This window comes from Rhipicephalus microplus, chromosome 2 (assembly GCF_043290135.1).
Source record: "Rhipicephalus microplus isolate Deutch F79 chromosome 2, USDA_Rmic, whole genome shotgun sequence".
NCBI classification, from domain to species: Eukaryota; Metazoa; Arthropoda; class Arachnida; order Ixodida; family Ixodidae; genus Rhipicephalus; species Rhipicephalus microplus.
Genome location: NC_134701.1, coordinates 22573376 through 22591579, shown reverse-complemented (window position 1 = coordinate 22591579; position 18204 = coordinate 22573376). Strand labels below are relative to the sequence as shown.

General features: G+C 44.8%; 1 protein-coding gene across 6 annotated transcripts in view; it reads right to left on the bottom strand.

The window, feature by feature from the left end:
* trc (Serine/threonine-protein kinase tricornered) overlaps positions 1-18204 on the bottom strand; it is a 212279-nt gene that overhangs the window by 56139 nt on the left and 137936 nt on the right. For all 6 annotated transcript variants that reach the window (XM_075886289.1, XM_075886290.1, XM_037420293.2 and 3 more), the window contains one exon: positions 9871-9973. In XM_075886289.1, the coding sequence (XP_075742404.1) occupies positions 9871-9973 (103 nt within the window). The remainder of the gene's footprint in view (positions 1-9870; positions 9974-18204) is intronic.

The following is an 18204-nucleotide window of genomic DNA, read 5'->3' as shown; positions in this document are numbered from 1 at the left end:
TTTTGTTGTTTGGTGCTGCTACGACGCAACGAGCAGCAGAACAACCGACCAGCCGGCTTGCGCAACGTACACACTTTTACTATAGTGCTCCAGGTGCCCCTGAACCGTCCCAGTATTGCATGAAAAAGGTCTATAAAGTGTACATCGCTCATGGAAACAAATTAAGACAACCCGCCGCCACCGCACTGGCCCAACAAAATACTCCTAGCACCTTTGCACGGTCTGCTGTCAAGCGATCACGAAAAAAAAAAAATGTCACTGCACAAGGGCGAATGCACGCGTATTTACAGCAAGCGGTGCAGATGGAGTAAGCTTAGTAGGCAATGCACTGCACGCAACTAGCTATGGACGCTCAGCTTGACGATGCAGCATTTAATGTTTACCATGTGTAAAAGGTAAAAACAGCACATATTAGAAGAGACTAACAAAGAAATAACAGTCAGGACAGCTCCACAGGTTTTCGCTAACGAATCCCAAGAAAATGCCCGTGTGCACCCGTTTATGAAGGCGTGACAAGTCGTCCATCAGCCGTACAACTCTGTCAGTGAAGTCAGCATATATTCCCTGTTATAGCTTCTAAATCATTTGATGATAGTGCAGAATCATGCGAATTAGCTGAAGTGTTTTTCCATGCAATGGCAAACAAAAAAAGGCCATGCACTTTTATTAACTCTACCCTGGCGTCACCACACAGTATTTTTCTATTGCTAATGGCAGTGCCCGTAAGGCGGCGGAAATTTAAGGCAGTTACTGCCTAATTACATTGCTTTCCGGACAACATCTTTGGGTATCTATCGCACACGCATCACACTGACATAAAAGCCTCTCCTGCAATGAGCCTTCCATTGCTACGATCTCGCTGTCTTGCCAATGTCAGTTTAATGCTGTCAGCAGCCAGTGCACCGAAGGTGGCCGCAATGCGGCAAAATAGTGCTCTTGCCGCCAAGAGTGGTGGCGTCGTTAAAAAGAAAAAAAGAAAAGGGGGAAGAAAGAAGGTGCATTTGTGGAGTCTTTGTCACACAACAGTAATCAATTTATAGATCAGTAATCAAATTCAAAAACACATTAAGTGGTAGCAAACAGGGACATAAAAGAGACGACAACACGATGTTCTAACTTCAACAACTTCATTTCCAGAAAACAAAACTATTTATCTGAGCACAGTGGTGCCACCTGTCCACTCTCTAGCGAACCGGAAAAGCCCTCTCCCGATCTAAAAGGTCAATTGATGGTGCACTCACACATGTGCCACTATTGCAAGAGACAGCTTGGGTTTTCATTATCTCTTCGATGTCTTTATCTTTATGCTTCACTAGTACAGTGCGAAAATCGTGCATTCGTGTGCAACTGCATTAAAAACAATGTACAGATGAATGGCCGTAATTATTTTTGTTTCTAACATTTAACTTGTGTTCGTGAAACACAATCCACAAAGGAGTTGTGATGGTGGCCTGCGGTGTGGGTCCATCAAGCGACATAATGTGTCAAGCATTTCCGGCACGGAGAACACTACTTCGATGTCCACACGATTAACTATCTTCTTTAGATGCTGTGCCGTTTTGTGCAGATAAGGCTCTACTGCCACTCACAGTCCAAAAGGAAATTCATGTTTACAAGCACTCAATATGTTTTCCGGTTCCATTCACCGATGCGCCAAAAAAATGGCAATGCTAAATTCATCTCACGTGCCTTCCTTGTGCTATCACTAGAGACCGTATTATAGGCAAATACCTATTTTGTTCCTTGTGTTTCTATCGAGCAGTTTTGGTATATGAGCATGAATTAGAGGTTAAGGTGGGCTTTTAAAGTGTTCTTATAGTACCTATAAACGCCTATTTTTCAAATAAGCGCCTACATGAGCACTATTCAAGCCCAAATTTTGTTTTCGAGCGTGGTATGAAACGGTTATTCATGTAAAAATGCAAGATTGATATTTCCGAACACTATAAGGTTCAACAAAGACAAAGCTGACATGCTGCGAGCGATTGGAGGAGTGCGTGTGTTTCTGCAGAATGCAATAAAGGAAACAAACGCGTGGCCGTCATGCCTTACATTCATAAATTGGCGCATGGACTGAAAAGTGTGGGAAACAGGTTTGGTGTGCGCGTTGTTTTCTCTGCACCCAATAAATTGGGCCATATACGCGCCATGGTGCATAGGAGGGCGCAGGGCACGTCAAAAAGCAGAGGATGTTTGCAGAAACATGCAAAACAATTTGTTAAGTGTTTTTTAGGAGTGGTGTATAGCATACTGCTAATGTGCGGTCGCATGTACATCGGCCAGACCGGGCAATGTTTGGATATACGCCTCAGGGAGCAATTGAGTTCCTTGAAAAATAGTCCTTTTTCCATTTTAGCTTCTCATTGCAATTCCTGCAAGTGTCAACCGTTGTTTGAAAAAACAAGTGTACTTTTCCGGTATCCGCTTCAAACCACGCGTGAAATTTCGGAAGCATATCACATTTCTAGAAATAAGAATCATTGTATTAGCCATCCTTCATTATCACTACTTGACTATGAGTTTAACTGTATTGATAATTCGTAGACAAGTGCTTCGAATGAACGCCACGCTTGCTGCTCACACTATCATCTTATTCCTGTTGACATGCGCACATATGTCATATGTCCTTCAAACTCGAGAATAAACCAGTTGTTAGTTGAGCGCTCGTGCTGTGTGCCTCTTCTTTGCTTTGTGTCTGTGTTTACCCAAGCGCTCCCAGTTCACTGAACCATCATGAATTACCAACTAGCCCACCTTTCCATCCTATAGCAGTGTATTACCAGTTTCTGAGGGATGGATCAGTCAGTGCGTGTACTTTAGGAGAGGCTGGCAAGAATCATGTATTGCGACCCCGATACGACAAACCAAATACAAGCTAAGCGTTGTCAGGGTTGGCGAAGCCACGATACAGCAACGACGAGAAGACGAACGCAAGCAAAATGTGGTAGTAGTAGTAGTAGTTGTAGTAGTAGTACTAGTATAATATTAGTAGTATATAGTAGTAGTAGCAGTTGTAGTATGTGTGTTTTTACGTAAAAAAAAAACAGGATATGTATATGAAGCATGCCATAGGGGAGGTCTCCGCAAATTTTGACCATTTGGTGTTCTTTAACGTGCACCGACATCGCGCAGAACATGGGCATCTGCTTTTTCACCTCCACCTAGGCCGGAATCGAACCCGCAACATTGGGGTCAGCAGGGGAGCATTCTATAGTGACTGGTGCACCGAGGCGGACGCGAAACGAGGATCGATTAGTGAATAGCATCTTGAGGCTATTGAAAACAAAAATAAAAATGATAACAAGCTGAGATTCCTATTACTTGCTTTATTATTTTTCTCAGCTTTCAATCATTACACTGATTTTGAAAGTGCAGTGCAAAGACACAGGAAAAAGAAAGAAAGAGACAAAGAGCGCTGTCTTTCTTTTCTCTTTGTCTTTGCGCTTCCCTTTCAAAATTATATGTAGCAGCTAGTTCAAACCAAAGTACTCCTCATTCATGCTATACCAACAGAACACACAAATTGCACATGCCAAGTAGAGTAATGTCACGTTTAACGCTCTTAATGAGGTACCGTTTAAAATGCAGGATATAATCAGGAGACGGAACATTTTTCATTTGTTTTTCTAGATATAGCTATCATTTAATGAAGCTCTGATGAACAGCGTACAGTATGCAACGTCAGCCCACAAATGTCACCGTAAAGGGGCGATGTAAAAACAGGACCATTCCTTGCTGTACGTCACTCCCTAGATCTTGGAGCGCATGCCGGCGAGAAGGGCAAGTGGCATTTATTAGAAATTGAGTGTTTTTCTGCAACATGTCATTTTGCAAATCTTAACAAGAATGATTCGAAGAGCCCAGTGCACCCTTACGCTTGTCAGCTCAAAATGCCCAAGCCTATTCAGGGGCCCTTTAAAGTGTTCACTGATAGGGGAGAAATTTGTGCTACGCAGTTAGACCTAGCATCACTGTCTTCTGGAGTGTCGGAGGTCAGGTAATTTGCTCCTGCGCTGACCTTTCCAGCCCCAACGAAATGAAAGAGACGCAGGAGAGTGTTGATTGAATGGTGGACACTTGACGCACAATGCTAGATAACAAAACGAGAGACCACATACTGCAAATCGCGCGGGAAATGCATGCCTAGTTCAATCGTTGGTACATTTCTACTATCTTAAATAATATCTTTTTTTTTGCTTCTTGCTGTAGATACAAGTCACTGACATCGTTATTTTGGAATATTTCAATTTTCGTAGAAATTTATTGTGCTATAATTATTATTTTGAGGGCCCAAAATGGTGTTTTACCTGTCTGTCTTTGGCACTTAAAACATGCTTTTTTAGTGCCTGAAAATCGGGCCTCTAGTTATCACCGTGCGGCCGATAGTCCTTGGTCCTAATGGTGCAGCTATCAGTGAGACAGAGCAGTCTTGATAAGAAAATGACAAGCACGTAGTTCTTGAGAAAGGGAATAAAAGCAAGCCAGGTAAGGAGTATTGTTGTGAAGTTGAACAACACCCAAAATGCTCCTGCTTGCCTTACACAAGAAAAAAAATGAAGTGTTTGGAGAGTACAAGCAAATCCTGCTACAACGAAATGGACAAAAAATTCGTTGTCGCGGAATTTCGTTGTAGCATAATTTCATCTATAGACCACAAAATTTGGAAAGATTTGATGATTATGACTCGTCTTTTGGTCCCTGCAAGCACATACATTGAACTCTCGCCAACTCAAGACGTACCTGGCCGAACGCTGAACGAATGTATTTTCTCGCGTATAATATGATCAAAATATATCGGAAATTTGGAGCTGAAATCGGGGTGCGACTTATACTAGAAATTTGGAGCTCAAGTTGGCTTTAACGCACAGCTTTACGGCAATGCAAAGAAGACAGCCTTTTGTCAATATACGGGCAGTTTTTTTCTTCCTCCCGCGGTTTGCGGCCTGGGGTGTCGCTTATATGCAGGGGTGGGTTGTACAAAAGAAAATATTATACACAGACGAGGTGCCAAGTGCACATTGCCGTGAACGAGCGTGCCAAAGCTTAGCTAGAGGCCTACTGATAACTCCAACTAAAAGTGACGAAGCTCCGCACTACTGTAGTCATAAGTAAACGACAAGAAAGCCATAACGCTTCATGTCATTTCATGGACTTATTGCCTTTAATCTACGGCTGTGTTAACTGTGCGCCTTGAGATCGTATTTGCTATCGATGAACAAGACGATAGCGACCATGCACAGTTTCCTGAACAGCAGTTACGGCAAACACTAGTTCCGTTTTCCATCTGTGCACGATGCGCTGGCCATGCACATGACTTGAGAATTGTGTCGTTGCTATCTTTGTTCGCATTGTTACGGCGAGAAATATAGAGTTGAGTCGGTGCGCATTGACTGCAGACGTACTTTCGTTGTCGCCCATGCTCGCGTTCGGCACGACTGCATTTGTGTTCGCAGCAGTTGCGGCAGGATGCAGTTACACTGGAACTAGGTGCGCGCTGCTCGTGCGTATGCCTTCAGGCGGCGTGGTTGTCGTTCACGATTGCAGGGCTAATGACGACAAGTGGTAGTTTAGTGTTGAGCGCGACATAAATATATGGCGAGGTTTCTTGGAGATTGCGATTCTGCTGCAGCCCGCACGTACTTGGATCATATCCACCAGCAGCATCATGGTGCGTGGGCAAGCTGTCGCCGAGCATCTCAATGACGATAAATTCAGCAGGATGTGCGTGTGGTGCCAGAAAGTGTGTATCCGATAAAAACATGGTTGTTGCGATATGGCCTTGTGCTCTGGACGACACGAGACGTCGAGAAATGGGTGAGTTAGTATCGAAATTTCGCGAAAATTGAGGCAAGCTCCTCTTTATTATGGGGTAATACTCGCGAAAACTTCGTTAAAGCAGAAATATCCAGGAAAAGTATTCGTTGTGATGAGCCATAACCTTGTTTTGCATGGGCAGCTGGCGGGGCATTGAAAATCATTCGTTGTGGCGTTGTGAGAAAATTTCATTGTAGCCGAATGGATTATAGCAGAATTCAACTATAGTTCTGCTACACAACAATAATAGTAATCTGACTTGCTAGAGTTTCCTTTCTTGAAAACCCGGTGCCGCCCACTTTCTTGTCTGCAATTCCATGTCACACTGATAACGCATGCACGTTCGTGGCCACCAACTATCAGAACCATGGTGATAATGCGAGGAAAGTACTCGAAGTAGATGATGATTATTTTTATGCAGCAGAAACACTGCCCAAATAGTCTTTTTTTTTTTTTTTTAGACTGTAGTGTCTCAACAGGGACGGAAATTAAAAAGAAAACAAGAAAATCTGGAATGTTACATGCCAAAAGTGAGAGTGTGGGAACCCAAATAAATGGTGACTGCCTAGAGCGCTCTAATACCATATTTATTAGCATAATAGGTGCACTTTTTTTTTAGGGAATCTGGCGCCAAGTTTGGGGAGCCCCTTCATGCTGGATAAAATTTCCAAACATTTTAATTCCAACTACAGCATAGACCACTGATAACGTAAGTTGCCGAAGTCACGAATGTCCGCGCTACAGCCAGAACTTTTTTTGTAGGCTACACCATCGCAAAGTGTGTTGAGCTGCGTGCAGTCTGAGAATGTGTCTGAAAACTGATGCATGCGATGCGTGTGTTGACAAGCATTCAAATTTCCAAAAATTAACGTTGGAAGACTTGCGTTGCCGACAGAATGAATGCCAAAAAAAATGCCATAAAAAATAAGTGCCATCACGGAGATTCGACAATTACGTTTCAGGCCACATAAATTATGCCCACTATCATGACCGCAATTTCGTGCACTGAACGGTGTTCTTTTCACAGGCTCGCAATTCATATCCAAAGACACTGCAATTGAATCGCGAACCACCGTTCGAGTGTTAGAAGTGCCACCCATGTCCTCCTTCCTTCAAGTAGAGCCACCGCAAAGAGTTCTATTGGTTCTATACAAAAAATCAAACTTAGATTGCTAGTGACTGCCACAGAAAGACAACCAACGCTGATTAGGCCCAGCCTACAATTTGACGTGATGTTGTGGGAAGTTTGTACTAGCAATCATGTGATTAGCTCAAGCCATTTCAGAGCAGGTTTTCAGAGCAGCTAAAAACAAGCTCTGGAGCAGAAAAAAAGGCTTTTGAAGCAGCTAAAAGTGCATTTTAGTGCTTCCAGAGCAGCCAAAAGTGGACTTTGGAGCATAAAAAAGAGAATTAGAGGAAACCGAAGGCGTTTTGGGAGCAGAAAAAATGCTTTTAGAGCCCCTCAAGGCTCATTGCCAAGCCGTAAGTTTGAATTAGCGACAACTAAAACAGCTAAATAAATCGCAACTAAGCAGCAATGCATGGAGTAACCTGCATGTAGAGCTCGTACTACTCACAGCTAGGGTTACCAACTGTCCTGAATTTTGCAGGACTGTCCAGACTTTTCATTTCGCGTCCCAAGTCCTGTGCCATTTCTGTCGGGACTGCTACATGTCCCAGATTTGTTTCGAACTGTGTTCAGTAACAAATTTCTACGTGGTCCTATCAATGCCCAACAACGGGCATCATGCTACAGAATACGAAGTTAGCACAAATCGCACACACGAAGCAATATTGCGGCGGCTAGCTGCGACTGCGAGGAGCAGAGCTGAAGAAGAATACACCATCTCCCGCTAAAGAGAACCATGTGTGGATGTGAAGCAGCAGGGAAAGGCAGTGAACAGCAACCACAGAAACTCGTCTAGTCAGGTAGAAGTATACTTATACTCGACTAACACTGCCGGTGACCACCGCTTGATGCTGGTGACGGCTACCGTGAACTCTGCCGGTGACCATGACTATAGCAACCCGCGGGTAACACCTTGCAAGTGGGGGCGACAGACGTGGCTGAAGCAGAGATCAAACAAGCTGGTCCATCTTCGTCGTTCTAAGGTGCATGCGATATGATTCAACCCCAGGTTAGACCGACCGAATGCTCAAGCAGAGAATAAACGCAACAATCGTGACAAAAACGTGAGGAAGACTGGGTATTTTAGAGCAGCAATTGTGACCTTTGATTTTATGAGCGTGGCTGTTCCTGATTTGAGAGTTATCTCGCTATCTCGGCAGCTGTCAGCGGGCGTCTCACATAATGCGACGGGACGGCGCAAAAGTGTGCCTGAAGTGGCCGCATTCTCTTACACCAGCGTTTTGTAGAGTTGCGTGAAATCGCATGCAAAAGAGTTATCTGCCAGCCTCACATCATATAATAATACAACTTGTTGCTATCACTTTCATTGCTTCACTCTTGAAATGAAACTGCAACTTTTTGTTCAGAAAATAGTTATGTCGTCGTAAAGTGCAGTTATTGCGCGTGCATCCTCAATTCCACCGTCAACGGTGTTCAGCAAATGTAAAAACCTTGTGATGCATGCTTTCACCTTTTTCACCAGCAGGCCGACTTGCAAGCTATTCACTACAGTTCTCCCGACTGCGGAACCAAACTTGGTTTGTAGCATGATGCCATTGTTGAGCTCAGAAGTGCCGTCTCTTTTTGCATACGATCTCACATTATCTAGGGCAAGCTAACTGGGGCAGCAAGCAACACTGCGAACCCGCAGGATATCTGTAACGTGCTAACAGCGTAACCACCGTGGATAGCGGACTCATTGGTGGGGTTTGGAGCCAAGTCAACAAAACAAGAAAGCGCTGCACTCTGAAAGAGATGGATCCATGGAAATCACTCTCCTATTCTGAAACAATGACTTGTGTCATCAATGAAAACAAAGGTGCGCATATAAAACACTCGAGCAACAGGCTGTCGCCAATGCCTACGACATTGCGCGGGGAAATTCAGGGCTTAAACGAGGAGCTCTGAGAAGTTGGTCGGCAACTTTGAGCTAGAGCACTTCGAGTCCACAAACATTGAACTTTAAACATTCAAGTGAATTAGAATTCCCATACCAGTTGCACGACTCGATTCTCAAAATGGCACAGCTACCTATTCCTCTTGTCTTGCACACGCAGTCTTTGCAAAATGGTGCGCACATTCGCTTCCCTGGCAACTTACGGTAAAGAATGATAGTCCAATCAACCCTGTGCAAGCGCACACGTTCTCCTCAATTGACGTGTACTCAAAACCAATGTAGCGTGGTGTGTGCACTGAAGACATATGCACGCTAGCTGGGGCACCGTGAACTCGAGCAATTAGTTTCATTTTCGAAACACAAATTCATCTTGTTTGGCACAATTTTGGCGCACAATAGTGGATATGCAGCCGGACGTAGAAGGATTGGTTTTTTTGGAGCAGTTTGGCGCAATTGGTGCAGGTGTCAAATCGCTGCACTAGACAACATGAAGACTGGGCGTCAAAAAGATCGCACTCAAGCACTGATCCAAGAATAGCGTGCCTAACACGATGTCCAGGTTTGTGGCTTGGAAATCAATGACAGCAAAAGTCAGCCGAACTTATGCAAGTCTGCGTAGTCGTAGCAAAAGGCAAAAGCTCACGTCAAAAAGCTGAGTAGCCTTTAAATTTGTAGACGAGGAAGCAAACGCAATAACGATAACGCTTTTCTCGACAAGAAACTCGCGACAATGCACTTGATCAGGACGTGAACGCACATTCCATGCGAAACGCGCAAAGCCGGCAAGCGGCCGGAGCCACTCTGGCGCTGGGGCAAAGGCTACTTTGACACCCAGGCAACCGCCCTCCTTCCTTGCTTGGACATAATTTATGTAAGATCACCAGGCTTTGTATACTGTCCATGCTCCTGTCCTCTTCCATTTACGAATTTTCAACAAAAACTTATGGTAGTATTGGAACTTGCACTGTGGTGTAACTGCTATTACTGCAAAGCTGTTTACACATACATCCACACGGGCAGCTGCACTCACCGAAATCCGATGGCTTAGCCTGCGACAGATCCCGATAGAATTCTGTTCGGTGGGACTTCTTGAGACCCGTACACAGGCCAAAGTCCGAGAGCTTGATGTGCCCCTATGAAAATGTGCACGACGAAAGAATGAGTAAAACAAACCAAAAATGAAGCCAAAGAAAGTATAGGAGAGCCATTTGTAGTCTATAAACTGCATTCTAATCATTGTGATAGAAATGTGAAGTGGACAAAACAACAACCTCTCCAATTTTCTATAATGCATTGGTGGGCAGGCAAAAATAAACTCTTAAATTACAGTTCTTTCATTGAAGAGAACAAGTGAACAGGGTAACCAGTCAACATTTTAAACCCTTGCAAGCAACCCAAAGCATAAACACAAATTCCAGCATGCAATTAATTAATGATGTATCTAGTCAGAATGTCAAATCGGGCCAGTGCTAAGCAGCTCAGATACCTGCTATAAATAACCTCGCAAAGCCAACTAACACATATGCATTGGTTCCTGTGTGGCCTCAGTTCTATTTTAAATATTCTTATGGCGTAATCGGTTGGCCGTTTTCGAGCGCTCTGGAGTGCTCTTAAGAATGGCTGCGCCTTCGGTTGGTAGAATTCAAGCATTCGGACTACTTTTGGTAGGTTCTTTTAGAGCCTCTGACTAAGAGCGCTCACAACCGCTCCGATTTCTAAGTGAGGGCGTGGCATGATCTGACCGAGAAGACGGATTACATGACACAAGCCGGCCAATGACGTGGCTGCCAGCAAGTGAACAACGTGAGGGGCGTGAGAGTGCATTTCGGATTCTAAAGGGGGCATCGCCAGGTGCACAATACTTCGTGCACATGCATTTATTAGTGGCGTTTTCGAGCGCGTGGAGCGAATTCACATCTATGAAACCATATATGCACCACGTTGATAACGAGGCGGCTAGCAAAGGCGAAGAAAACTTCGCTGTCACCAGCTCGCACACAGCCTCGTTATTTGCCTTGAAGATAGCAGATCGGGCGAGGACAACCACCAGATTTATGTGCCGAGCTCAGAAGGCTTAGACATGTCATAGAGAGAGAAAGAATATAAGAAATTTCAGACATATCAAAGATATCCAATGGACTGATCGGCCGCGCAAGCGCAGCACTGTTTACTAGGCAGCTCCCCGTGCTGGCTGCACCATGGCGCTACAGGCGCGCTGCTCTTAAAGCCCCTTGGTCTTGTGAAAGTACCGCCATCCACTATACTCCCTCCTCGCCCCTCCCGGTCTCCGACACTTTTTCTGCACGATGATTGGTCTCCTTCACAGTTGCCCTTAGAGATGCATGGATCTTGCACTTTGCTTGTGTTTTTCTTTTTCGCTCACGCCATTTTTTGCCGATGCTCCGCGTAACAAACGTAGCGCGCACTTTGTTTTCTGTGCTTTGTGCGGGTGCTATACAGTGCTGTTGTGCCTATGACTGCAACAACCACAGTGAAAGTGGTTAGGCACTTTTTATAACGACCCAAGGTAAACGCGATGACTTTCACAAGCAGCAGTGGCTGCACAACATCGGCCAAAAAAACTTCCAACAAAGAACAGTGTTATTTGCGAGGTAAGGCACCTTTCTTATTGCTCGTATCAAAGCATCGCGGAATGCTGCATTTGAAATAGTGTTTTCATCAACACACGCGTTTTTTAAAGGCGAAGCTCCTTACGCCGTGGGTCATATGTCCCGTGTCGTCGTAGTAGCCAGTTGCATTGCATTGGATGTCAACAAAAATGGTGTCACAGCACTTGCACGGAGTGAATGATGATGAGTGGGACAAAGCATCCGTCAGTCCGTCCATGCTTCCGTGTGTCCTTGCTTTCGTCTGTCCGTGTGTACATTTGTCCATGCATCCATTCGTCCGTCCGCACGCTTCGCTTCACTCGTCACCATTCACCTCGCGGATATGCTGGGATTTTCTTCTCGGCTATTTGTGCATTGCTTTGAACTGGAGTTGTCATCAATATGCTGAATTCCTTTGTTAGAATCAAGAAGAAAGTTGAATCATTTAACGTTTTTATACAAATTATGTCAACGAAAGTTGCCTTAAATGTACCTTGTTGTGTTCAGCCAGCCACACGCCGTAAACATGATCGATCCTTAGCCCCCATATTTGCACGAACTAGTAGTGCTTACAAATACAGTTATTTTCCAAGAACAGTTGATGAATTGAATTCACTGCCTCATGAGATTTTTTCGGCTTACAATTTTGATATATCGCTGGAAAGTTATCGACTTGGAGATTAGAATGTGCAAATGTGTTATAAATTTTGTTTCCGTTTCACAGACATGCAATCTCTGTTAGCATATAGGTACATGTTTTATTGTTTTTTTGCTGTTATGAATCACTTGATGTTTCCTATGCCCCTCTTGCCTGGACCAAAACGCCGGGCTGCAGTATGTCTAAATAAATAAATAAAATAAATAGAAATATTCAGCTCACACTTTATCATCTCGCACGCACCTTGGCAACCGTCAAAAATGCGCAACTGCAGTCTGCTTTTGCTGCAAACAATTACGTGGGATGACACAGCTTCTCGATCGCATTTTTTTTTACTGTTAGAATTTGTTAATGAGAACGTTTGCTGGAGAAAAATAAATCAATGAATAGAGATGACACTAATTGGCATTCATTTCCATACGGACGTTTATTATTTTTGGGGGGGTATTAACACACAAAAATCCTGAAAGAGATGCGGTTCATCAAAAGAAGGAAACAAACACAGAGGCGCAACGAAAAAAAAAAAAGCTGTAGCACAGTGATAGGAAAAGTGAGCCATTTTCTCGGAGACCCTGGCCGCAATCGTTTTGGTCACGCCTGCATGTTTTCCATTCACCAATAAAAAACTATATTATCTTTTATACCAGTGTCACATGTGTACTTCTGACTGAGATCAGTCAGTCGTGATAAGAATTTTGGTCACTATCGACCCGCAGATGACCTTCCTGGTGCACAGTTTCTCTTCTCAGAGGTAACCCGATCGCTAGTTTCTCTGACAACATCCTCAAGACACAGTTCCAATTAATCACTTTCTTATGTTCCTGTTATTGCTGTAGATGAGTCACTGTTGGTGACACTTAATCATATTGACATTGCTCAAAGGACTTCTTCAGTTCGGAGACCACTGCGCAAAGCTACTTTCACGCCGAGTAGATGAACACATGGCTAAACGATCCACCATCCACGAAGTCATTGCAATATGTGATGCTGTAAGTACCTGTGTCGTATACCAGTGCACAAGCATGAAAAAAAAATCCGAACACAGACGCAAATGCTACAAGTGGAACTATATCACATGCAAGTGTACAGCATCTTATTATGCGGCAGAAAAACATCAGCATCATAAAACTCCCCCAAGAACTTTTTATTTAATTAGCATGGCCCACTTATACGACCTTTGGAAGAAGCTAATCTTTTTAAATTGTTGCCTCAGTGTTCTTAGCTTTATTATCACTTTGAAAGACGATAGCCTTTCTTGGGGCCCTTCAACGCAAAAATTTTCATCTGTCTGTACATTTGTCTGTTTGTCCCCCCTCGATGATGCTGGGTACTACAAACAGCATCAGCCAATACCCCAAACGGCCGACCCCATCCGCAGCGCCCACCAATGTTGCTTAAGATTCAGCGTTCATACTTGTGAGATGATCAATTAAAAAGCAATTATTGCACATATCTGAGGCACCATAACAACACGTATATATTCTGTTTGTGTGTCTTTTACTAGAAAAGGCATACATAAGCAATTCCAAAGACCGTAGCGCTTTTCACACTGTGCTGACCTTGCAACACTTGCACGAAAAGGCAAGTGTTTCCAATGCTATGCTAAGATGACACGGTGGTGGCACCTACCCGTCGCCTGGCGTTTTACACCTTATCACCTCTAAGCTCTCTCAGAGCCACGCGCTTCGTTTTCCAAAATAACTGCCACAGAGCTCTCATGTTTCACGTGTGACGCGACTTCATGCGCTCGTTTGCCTCCGCTGCACGCTCGAGGCACTCTAACGCAGTGCCTCCAGAATACCATTCACCGACTTTCTTGCGCAGAACATCAAATAAACATTTTCTTAATTCTCTCCAGATGCAAGACTATCGTCTTTTGACGACAGTTGCAGATTAACATGCAGATACGGGGCCAATGTTTAAGAAAAAGTTTCAGCACTATTATGAAGCGCAAAATGCTGCAAGTAACCCGCCTTCATTGAATTCTGCGGCACGCCCACGGGAACGTTGGCGAAAAATGGCGCTTGCGTACAGCAAGCGGGCAAGAAGAATCGAGGAGGAAATGCGCGCGTGGTGGAGAGCGTCATTACTTTCCCAAGATCAAGGACTTTTAGCTGCTCTAAGTGCTCTGAGATCTCCGATGTATTTGGTTGGTATGCTGCCTCCCGCGCTCCTATTGCGAGCTGCCTCTGCATCTGGCGGCTCTGAGCCAGAGGACCAGAGTGACCAACCGAATACGCCATGATCAAAACTTGACTGGCAGCTACAAGCTGAGCTCATGGGACAACCTGTAGCAAATGTCTATAGATATGTCACCGACTTTCTAGTTATGTTGAACATAAAGGATAACATGTCATCCACTTCAGTGAATTGTTGAATTGAATTGTTTTAAACAATGCACAAGTGCATCATCTATCAACCATGAACAACCAGCCATGGATGCTTTGCAATCTTTAGATCTTAACATTCTTTTTAATCAAGTTGACCACGTTTTCTGAGAGTTTTCACCACGGTCTAAGAAGGGCCTGCTACCCTTTGACTCTTCTAAAAGCATCGTGAACTTACTTACAGCGCAACACCAGCGCCATCTTTTCTTTCTCTTTTACTCCTTCCCTGTCCTGTGTTTTTTTTTTTTTTCTGGTGTTGCGCTGTAAGTAAGTTCACGATGGATCCTAACCAACTGGCCCAACTTACCGTCTTACTTTTCTAAAAGCAAGCTAGCGGAAAGGGCGATGGCTAATTCCTGCCTTAGTTCCTCACTGAGCAAATCATGTCCCAACAAAATGGAAAACAGTTTCCGAACCAAATAAGTCGCCTACTTGGCTCAAGTTACCCGGTCAGTTTGCTTGTGGCAGTAGGCGGCACACTGTTAAACAAGTCAGAGGTCAAGTGCTACCAGCACGCGGGCAAAAAGGCAAACAAAAAGGCTCGGAGTCATCCCCTATGTCCATACGGTGTCGCACAATCTGATGAAGATTGGGGGTCATCCCGGAATCGATGTTGCGCTCAGGGTTCCCTGCAAACTGGCTAAGCTGTTCCCCATGATAGGAGATTGTGGAAAGGAAAAGGTGAACAAGAGCGCTTGCACAAAAAAAATAAACCGTGCCACGCAGTTTGTACCATGTTCTTCAGATGTTGTATATAAAATACAATTGAGCTGCAGAAAAGTGTGGACGATGTTTAAACGATCGACTCAGAGAACATGTGTCCTTGAAGGTTTTTGCAGGTGGCACGCACATGTCTCTGCTTTGCAAAAATGGAGGGTGCAATCCGCAGTTTGGCAGCATGAGTATTCAGAGCAAATATAAACTCGGACTGACCAGAGATATCCACGGACAAGAAAGGGTACACCACAAGCGCTTACTCACAACTGGAAGCTTTAATACTTGAACCGAAAATATATAACATACACAGACCTTCCACGCACTTTGCTCTGCGCAACTTTCAAAAGCAGGTGGATCGTCTAAAAAACGTAGCCTTCACTGTCTCTGTGATACGTACCATCTGCTTGCGCCTTGTAAAACAGATAAAAGGTATCGATGCACGCAGTCGGAACGTGACTCATAATGATAAAATAGCTGTGACGCAATATGTGCATGCGCTCTCACATCGGCTTAGGAAAAACACCCAGCGGTTCGGCTTGACGGTCGCTTTTTCTGCTAAAAATAAGCTAGGTAGACTATGTTCAATGGTCGGCGACAGCCTTGATAAGGTCGGGACGCGCAATCGCACCATTAACCACAAGGTTAGATTCGTGTCATGTGGGGCCAACGTTGTCTATTGCATCCCTCTGTCGTGTGGTTGTGTCTACGTGGGCCGGACTGGCGGATGTTTAAACATTCGTCTTAGGGAGCATCAGTCTTCCTTGCAGGGAAGATCCATAACGCACCTAGCCATGCACTGCGCTGAGTGTCAGTGTGAAATGCAATTCTCCGACACAGAGATATTGTTTGGACACTACGATCGCACGACATGAGAACTTGTCGAGGCCTACCACATTAATGCGAGGGCTCCCATGTGGGTTAGCAAGCCTTCTTTGGCCTTATCGGACAAGGAAGTCGCGCTACTCATGGAAAGGGGGTAGACCGGCGGGAAGGGAACTGCATGGGGTGTGTTCTTGGTTTGTATTATTGCCTTTTGTTTTGCTCACAATGCGCATGTGCGAGATTTTGTTGAGCACCAAGTGTATTTTATGTATTTTTGGTTGAAGCATTAAAGCTCCCAGTTGCGAGTAAGCGCTTGTGGTGAACCCTTTCTTGTCCATGTCTTTTCGCACTACGTTCACGTTGTTATGAATCAGTACCAACTCGCTTACCTCTCGGTTTTGCTTCAGAGATATCACGGAAGCAGGGATGATTAGGGCGAACGCAAGCATCAGTGTTCCCTTGGTTGTGCTAAATGATAAAGTGTGCTTTATTAAGTAGTTCCCTATGGCACCTCGTACCCCGACTAGCGTGTGTGCCAGCCTGCATGGCACGTGGCTGAAAACCACCGCAATCGAAAACGATGGCTGTCCTGGCTTTGCTGCGAGGCCTGTCGCTGGAACGCGTCAGATGGCGACGTCTTGCTGACGACATGCGACGAAATGCTATGCCGGCACATGCTACACAAACACACTTCACCCTCTCTCGTGGGCTTGCTACTGCCCGGCACTTGGGAGATGCCGGCACGCCTGAAACGGAGGAAATCATGCTCTGCCTTTGAGGCGAGTTCTTGTTGGTGCACTTCAGCAGTTCCCATTTATGTGGTAGCCGTGGGGCTGCAGGATAGTGTACTCGATGTGTCTTGCCGACTTTCTCTGCTGACCCGCAAGCCCATGATTGTCGCACTGTGCGGTATCTTAGGTTAATAAACCCGTGTTTTTGACGACCTGCTTCGAGTGTCATCTCTGCGCCATGCCGGAAAGTCAACGAACCTGGCCATAGCGTTTCTGTGTGTGACAGCAGTGGAGAATGTTGCACGCCTTCCCAGTCACTTTGTACGATAAGCCTTTCTGAAACATCATCATCATCAGCCTGACTACGTCCACTGCAGTACAAAGGCCTCTCCCATGTTCCGCCAGTTAACCCGGTCCTGTGCTTGCTGCTGCCAATTTATACCCGCAAACTTCTTAATCTCATCTGCCCACCTAACCTTCTGTCTCCCCCTAACCCACTTCCCTTCTTTGGGAATCCAGTAAGTTACCCAGCGGTTATCCTGTCTACGCGCTACATGCCCGGCCCATGTCCATTTCCTCTTCTTTATTTCAACTATGATATCCTTAACCCCCGTTTGTCCCCTAATCCACTCTGCTCTCTTCTTGTCTCTTAAGGTTACACCTACCATTTTTTTTTCCATTGCTCGCTGCGTCGTCCTCAATTTAAGCTGAACCCTCTTTGTAAGTCTCCAGGTTTCTGCTCCGTAGCTAAGTACCGGCAAGATACAGCTGTTATATACTTTCCTCTTGAGGGATAGTGGCAATCTACCAGTCATAATTTGAGAGTGCTTGCCAAATGTGCTCCACCCCATTCTTATTCTTCTAGTTACTTCAATCTCGTGGTTAGGCTCTGCGGTTATTACCTGCCCTAAGTAGACATAGTCTTTTACAACTTCAAGTGCACTATTACCTATCTCGAAGCGCTGCTCCTTTCCGAGGTTGTTGTACATTACTTTCGTTTTCTGCAGATTAATTTTAAGACCCACCTTTCTGCTCTCCTTGTCTAACTCAGTAATCATGAGTTGCAATTCGTCCCCTGAGTTACTCAGCAATGCAATGTCATCGGCGAAGCGCAGGTTACTAAGGTATTCTCCATAAACTCTTATCCCTAACTGTTCCCATTCTAGGCTTCTGAAAACCTCCTGTAAGCATGCGATAAATAACATTGGGGAGATCGTGTCCCCCTGCCTTACACCCTTCTTGATTGGTATTCTGTTGCTTTCTTTATGAAGCACTATGTTAGCAGTTGATCCCCTGTAGATTTCTTCCAGAATGTTTATATATACTTCATCTACGCCCTGATTCCGCAGTGTCTGCATGACGGCTGATATTTCTACTGAATCAAACGCCTTCTCGTAATCTATGAAGGCTATGTATAGTGGTTGGTTATACTCTGAGCAT